We start from the raw sequence: 6,813 nt of genomic DNA on the forward strand, positions 1-6,813 counted from the left end.
ATCATGCACAATCTGTTACAGCAACAGCAGCGCATCACTGCGACATGTCCATGGGCACCGCGCCTGCACCAGCACCAGCACGGCAGCGGCGCCTGAGAGCCGCCTAGCAGCACGCCCTCCTCACCTGTCCTCACCCTGGTGCTCCCCCTCGCTGCCCAGACCCATCCCCGCGTCGATGCGTGACACCGCCAGCTTCACGCGCCCCTGACCCTAAGCCGCTAGGGCCAGCCAGACCCGCTGCGGCCGCCATCACCGCCACGTCGAACCGCTGCTGCGGCTGCGCCCCGAACAGCATCTCCTGCATTTGCTGCTGCGGCAGCGACAGCCTGCGGCCATCATACTAGCACGCACCTTATACGCCACGGACGCCGCGCAGAGGCAACCTCGCGAATCCGATGAATATAAAACGAAACCCTTATGAAGATTCAAGGTTCAGCCTATCATTTCGTGAAGGGTCGCTCTGACCTGAAGCTCAAACACAGCGGCCCCCAGCGCAATGTTCATTGCAGCAGTGTCCAGTAGTGCCCACACGGTCACTGTACATACATATGCACTCACACCCAATCGGTACTACAGTGTTTTGCAGCCCCAGCCTCATGCAGCCCACACCCTCCATTATTACCATCAGGCACCACGAACCCTCTCCAGTTGTCTTTTGGGCTGCGCCCCCGGATCAAACGCACTGCTCGGGGGCCCAGCACACCAGTGCAGCGCCCCGTGCACCCCAGTCAAATTGCAGGGAAGGCATCACAGGCCTGTCCGGTCGGCAGCTGCATGCCGTAACCCAGGGGCCCACATTTATTAGAAATACAAAATGGATGCGAAACACATCCTTAGCCTGTCATGCCCATCTGTGTTTCGTAAGGTTCGGCGCATTATTATTGAAGGTTCTCTGCTCTTCTGAAGATGAAGCACAGCACCCCACAGCGCGTATCCAGGCATGCGCGTACGATGCATTTGCCTCGCCGCGCATGGAGTAACCCCTTGCATTTCTTGCTCGATAGGGCAGTGGTCACTGAACGCGACAGGGCATCGCTTTGCCACCCTTTGGGCGTCACCACTATGCCGCTTTCAAGTCCACTCCTGACAGCCGTTGAACTCAATCCGATCTGCGACGGACCAGCGTTTTGCACGCATACTCCGTTCCTTCACTCGAGATTTCACATTATGCTCCGCAATGACAGACGTGAACCGCTGCGGCTGCCGTTCAGCGCAGTCCATGCGAGAGGACGTGGCACCTGCAACACCTGCTGCCTGGAAAAGCGCAGATGCTGGCGCCAGGTGCTGGGCCTGCTGGGTGGCCACTGCGGTGGCGGCGGGACGGCCGAGAGAGGTCCCGCGCTACGTTGCGCGGCAAGAGGGCCGGGCCTGCCGGCGGCTGCCGAGCTCCCTGACATCGCTGTGTCCGTGTCCGTCTTCGGCATGCCCGGCTGCGGGTGCTGTGCCTGGCCGCCCGTGTCATCATCACCAGCGCCCGCCGAGGCTGCTGCGGCCCCTGTGCCCGAACCCACATCCGTACCCACAGAGGGGAGCGGGACAGGCAGGAGGCAAGAAGGCTCCCAGTCCAGCAGGTCCTGCAGCGCCCTCCGCTCTCGCTGGATGAGCGAGGCGGGCTCCTCGCCCCACTCCTCGGCCGCCTCAGCCAATAGCTGGGAGTGCCCAAAGTCCAGGAGCATCACGCGCGGCTGCAGCTGTGGCTGATGCCCAGTAGCGCTGGTCTGGCTTCTGCCGCCCCCACCCCCGCCCCCGCCAGCGGCACTGCCGCCCACTCCCGCCGGCTGCGCGGCCAGGACGAAGTTCCGCAGAGCGATGTCGCCGTGCAGGACGCCGCATCGGTGCACCTGCAAGTGCACACGTGGCATTGCGGGCCCATAAAGCTTCAATACTCGGGGCAAGCGGTGCAACATGCGGGGGGGGGGGGGGTAGCACTGCGACACACACACACAGTCTGCTCGTTGAAGGCAGGCAAGCTGTCCGCAGCATGAGCACGCGGCAGGCAGGCCTGGCAGCTCACACCCCCGCGGCACGCCGTCCCAAGGTACCGGGACTTCACACGCATAGTAGGGCCCCTGGTTGCGGTGCATGACGTACGATTGCCACTCGTCATGATGCCAGTATATCCTGCAAGCTTGCGGGCCAACACCCCTCTTTTTCTCACCGCGTCCAGGGCAGCAAAGGCAGCCGCGCAGGTCGCTTCCTCGCTCAGCGCCCAGCCCTCCTCGCTGGCCAGCGTTGGACCTTCCAGGCTCGTGGCCTGCGAGCGCAAAGCCACAGGGATCACCGAACAACCAATTAGATTTGCGGAACACTGCACAACCGGCAACTTTGACGTTGTGGCTGGGTTGTGGCTGGTGTTGATGCTCGGTGACTCTATTTTTCCAAGCCGCGGGGCCTCCATGCTTCACTCTCGCGGTTACGACTGAAACCGCGTGGGAAGATTGTGGCCCCCGACAAGCAACCACACCGCCGTACCAGGAAGTACTGCCACTCGTCGCAGACGCCGTAGCCCAGCAGGTGCGGCACGTGGACGCCCTGCAGCGGCTGCAGCTGCTGGTAGATCCGCACCTCGCGCTGCATAGATGGGGTCCAAGCAAAGGATACGGTGCGCTTAATGTGCTGAGTGGAGGACCGGCCGGCTATATATCGTTAGGCAGAAGAGCGCAGGAAAGGTGGGGTGGCAGCACAGGCAGACAGATTGCGGCGCCCAAGCCGTCGCCCAGCTCTCGGCCACCCACCCGTAAATCGCCCCTGTACCAGACAACGTACCTGCAATGCCTCCTTGCCCTCCGGCCCCCGCCACAGGTCCACTAGCTTCACGGCCGCTGCCCGGCCGCCCACAGCCCCCTCAATCACGACGCCCAGGCATGCGTTCCCCAAGGACGGGGGCATTCCGTTGGGAACGCGGGGGTCGAAGCTGCGGCCCGGGAACAGCTGGCTGGATGTGCACTCGCTTTCCGCATCAGTAGGCAGACGTAGAACGGGCTTGGGTTCTGCAGCTGCTGCTGGATGCTGCGCTCCCGTGACGGCGCCGGAGCTGACGGAGGCCAGTGTGGCCTGGGGGCCTGACCTCTGCGGGCGGGTGTCAGCGCCACTGTCACCGATGTTGTTCTGCCCCGCTCCGCCAGCGGGCTGCTGCGGAGGCGGCCGCGCCCACCACTGCTGCGACATCTTCGCCATGCAGTACAGCGCCGCCACTGCGGTCACTGCTGAGCCCGCACTGCGCCCGCCCACTGCCTCGAACTGCTGCCGTGCTGCCACTGCAGCGTCCGTGGACGCCTGCAGCTCGTCTGCACTGGGGTGCCCCGGCCCTCGTTCGGCCGGGCGTTGCACATACCCTGCCAGGGGGATGCTGGGGCTGCAGAGCAAGACGGTGTCCTCCCGCCGCATGCAGAAGAGCTGTTGGTCCGTCACCAACACGCCGAACGGCACAACGTCAAGGTAGCTGTAAAGCTGCGCTACGCACTTGACGATGTTACTGTCGCTGTCAGCGGCCGCGTACATAGCTGGCAGGTTGCTGCTTTGTGGCACACAGATCACGGCCGATGTCTTCATTTCGATTGTCACCAGCAGCTCCTTGTTGATACGGGACTCCAGCACGAGACCCGAGCGTCCTGCAGTGGCATGCAGAATGAAACACACATTGTGTAGGCCACCAATCCCATAGGCGCAATGTTAGCGAAGCAAGCAGTATCTAACTACAGCATCATGCGTGCTATGTACTATCGTCTCCACGTCCCAACCAGCTTGTCACAAAAAGACCGGGAAGACGGGTTGCATGACCCCGCCGCACCTGCTGATGCGTTTGTCCAGATGCCCTTCGTCACGCAGTGCGTTCCGCAGTCGGCCTCAAAGAACCCGTCCGAACGCGACAAGGCCTGCTGCAGCGGCACAAGGAGTTGGGTGAGGAGCTTTACGCGCAGGCTGTCCTCGCTGCCCACATCCGCAGAAGTCGCCGGCACCACCAGGTTGACAGGGCCGCCGTCACGCAGCACGCGCAGCAGTGCCCCGCAGTCCTCGTTGAATGTGTGCCAGAGCGCGACCACCGACGGCCCTGCACACTTCACGCCCATCATCTGTGATGAGGCATACGGCAGCAGCAGCTCCAGCCGGTGTGGTTCATAGTTGCTGAGGAAATCGCTAACAGATGTGAAGCGGTGGGTCCACCCCAGCAAGGTTTCGGGCGCCGCCTCTGCATTGAAAAGGCGACCGTGTAATTTGTCATGTGCTAGCAGTTGGTACTGAGCGAGCAGAAAGGACTCCCATGCAAGCATGTTGCAGAGCAAATCCTTGTCGCAACACAAACTCACCGGCTCCTGTCGGCCTCCCCACACCCGGGCCAGCCGCCGAGTCTGCATGACGTGGGAGCGTGCGGGAGCGGCCAGGGGCACATGAAGTTTAGGAATGCATGCCGCTATGCGTTCTAGGCGCGAGCTCTGCCATCACCCAGCGACGCATGTCCTTGTTAGACTCATTGGGCTCATTTTAGCGCTTTGTCGCTGACGCCGGCACCGCTGACGCTGTCAGGTAGCTCCGGCTGTGAGGCGAGGTTGGCTTAGACAATAAGGGTTATAGTTCCCGATTGCTCTACCTCTAGGTTGCTAGGGGGCTTGGTAACTTTTATACTACCACCAGTGGCTCTAGGCCCATCGACCCCCACTGCCAGAGCTCCTCCTGCCCCCAGCGGCCCAACCGCCCCCAGCGGCCCCAGCCTGACTGCAGCGCCCCCAGCGGCCCCAGCGCTCCTACTGCCCCCTCCGTCCCCACCGCCCCAAGCGGCCCGAGCGGCCCTATCGCCCCCACCGGCCCCAGCGGCCCCACCGCCCCCAGCGCACCCAGCGCACCCAGCAGCCCCAACGCCCGCACCACCCCACCGCCCCCAGCGCTCCTACTGTCCCCAGCGGCCCCAGCGCCCCACCCGCCCCCAGCGGCGCCAGCGCACCCAACGCCCCCACCAGCCCCAGCGGCCCCAACGCCCCTACCGCCCTCAAGTTGAAAGTGGTCGGTCCTCCAGTCCTTTTACGCTTTGGGGTAAGCTAAACTGTAACATCCTTAATCGTTGAAGCAGTGGGCATTAGGCCACTATATGGTCCTAGCCCCTTATTCGTCCTGTTGTGGTGGGTGGAGGCAGGAGGCACCCCATGGCGAGAAGCCGAAGGTTGGCTCAAACGCTGCAGGCAAGTAGTAGTCTGATACTGAGGGTGATGCTGAAAGTAAGCTGCATAGGGCGCATGATGGCCTCCGATGTGCCCCCACATACCGAGCTTCTCGAGCAGAAGATGCTCCGTCTTCAGTAGCAAGAGCGCCTTCTCCCTGTAGTATCGTCGGTCCTTGGCGTCCGTTGCCGAATCCGCTAGGGCCGACACCCGACGTATCTCTGCTGGTATGTCACGAAGTTCCTTTCGCAGCCTCTCCTGTTCCTCCATGTGCAAAGGGCCGCGCACGCGTCGGCAGACGGCCTGAGTATCACTCGGGTTATACGTAATGCATCAGCCAGAGTATGTCATGTCATTAGTACTAGCGCTTCAAACTTGCATCTGATCGTTGCGGCACAAACCCTGGCGTAGTGCGCGGGGCCTGTGTTACATTCCCCCCGCCCCCCAGGAGCGGAAGCCCCAAGAGCGAATGTCTTCTCTGATGTCAGTACTACAAAGCGTTTGAGAAGCCCGGCCCTCCACGAGGTGGGAAAGTGCGTATTAAGGTGAGGGCCCACGATCTTCGCCAGCTGTATCGCTAAGGCCATCCCAGGCTCCCTTTGCTAGCTGGCAACCGACCAGGTGGATGCAAAGAGTCCAGCTCCTGCAGCGCCTTACCCAAAAGCTCCTGCTGGTCTTCCGAGGAAAGCGCCTTGCGCTTGTCCGTGCCAGGCGGCCAGATGCGCTACATCCACGGCAGCACCCGCTACCCTGCAGCTTCTGCTGTTTTGCATGCGCCGGAACGCTCGCACGGTTGCGGCTTGCTGCTGTGCGCCTGGCTGGTGACCTGATAACGCCTTTCTGACTGTAACACGTGCACGGGTAGCACGGTAGTACGGTACAACGACTGCTGCCTGGCCGTATAACACAAAAAGCCGCTGGGCTGGTTCCGCAACCTACTCTGCAAGCGGCGCGGGTACCCCATTAAGCCCGCGTGCTTGGTGATCTTCCTTGTCTGTCTTTGGCGACCCCCGAATCGCACCGCTGAACTCCCTCGCCGATACCGGTGACTCAGAATACAAGGAGTGAAGCTGCATCTGCAACGTGACCAAAGCCCATCTGAACGATTTGGTGCTCCCACACGCAGCGGGGCGGCTGGTGGGCGCGCGCGAGGCAAAGCATTGCCTTGCGCGGCTTTCCAAGCCAGGGGCGGACTGCGCTGCGGCAGGCTGGAGGCTCGGGGCTGGGGGCTGGGGGCTGGGGGCTGGGGGCTGGGGGCTGGGGGCTGGAGGCTGGGGGCTGGGGGCTGGGGGCTGGGGGCTGGGGGCTGGGGGCTGGAGGCTGGAGGCTGGGGGCTGGGGGCTGGAGGCTGGGGGCTGGGGGCTGGGGGCTGGGGGCTGGGGGCTGGGGGCTGGGGGCTGGGGGCTGGGGGCTGGGGGCTGGGGGCTGGGGGCTGGGGGCTGGGGGCTGGAGGCTGGGGGCTGGGGGCTCGTGGGCTGGGCTGGGGGCTGGGGGCTGGGGGCTGGGGGCTGGGGGCTGGGGGCTGGGGGCTGGGGGCTGGGGGCTGGGGGCTGGGGGCTGGGGGCTGGGGGCTGGGGGCTGGGGGCTGGGGGCTGGGGGCTGGGGGCTGGGGGCTGGGGGCTGGGGGCTGGGGGCTGGGGGCTGGGGGCTGGGGGCTGGG

General features: G+C 63.8%; 1 protein-coding gene across 1 annotated transcript; it reads right to left on the reverse strand.

Annotated features, from left to right (window-relative positions):
• Positions 1-3: 3 nt before the first annotated feature.
• On the reverse strand, positions 4-5,476 carry CHLRE_17g712250v5 (uncharacterized protein). Its single transcript, XM_043072102.1, has 7 exons — positions 5,258-5,476; positions 4,308-4,349; positions 3,791-4,189; positions 2,767-3,611; positions 2,473-2,571; positions 2,159-2,254; positions 4-1,841 (listed from the first exon to the last, which is right to left on the reverse strand). The coding sequence occupies exons 3-7, from the start codon at positions 4,068-4,070 to the stop codon at positions 1,161-1,163; spliced, it is 2,001 nt and encodes a 666-aa protein (XP_042914561.1). The 5' UTR covers positions 4,071-4,189; positions 4,308-4,349; positions 5,258-5,476; the 3' UTR covers positions 4-1,160.
• Between the last annotated feature and the right edge of the window lie 1,337 nt (positions 5,477-6,813).

This window comes from Chlamydomonas reinhardtii, chromosome 17 (genome assembly GCF_000002595.2).
Source record: "Chlamydomonas reinhardtii strain CC-503 cw92 mt+ chromosome 17, whole genome shotgun sequence".
In the NCBI taxonomy this organism is placed as follows: domain Eukaryota; kingdom Viridiplantae; phylum Chlorophyta; class Chlorophyceae; order Chlamydomonadales; family Chlamydomonadaceae; genus Chlamydomonas; species Chlamydomonas reinhardtii.

Coding starts and splice junctions, on each gene's coding strand:
- CHLRE_17g712250v5 (XM_043072102.1), bottom strand. CDS start 4,070: ATGGGCGTGAAGTGTGCAGGGCCGTCGGTGGTCGCGCTCTGGCACACA. Junction 3,612..3,790: donor CTGGACAAACGCATCAGCAG/GTGCGGCGGGGT, acceptor ATGCCACTGCAG/GACGCTCGGGTCTCGTGCTG. Junction 2,572..2,766: donor AGGGCAAGGAGGCATTGCAG/GTACGTTGTCTG, acceptor CCATCTATGCAG/CGCGAGGTGCGGATCTACCA.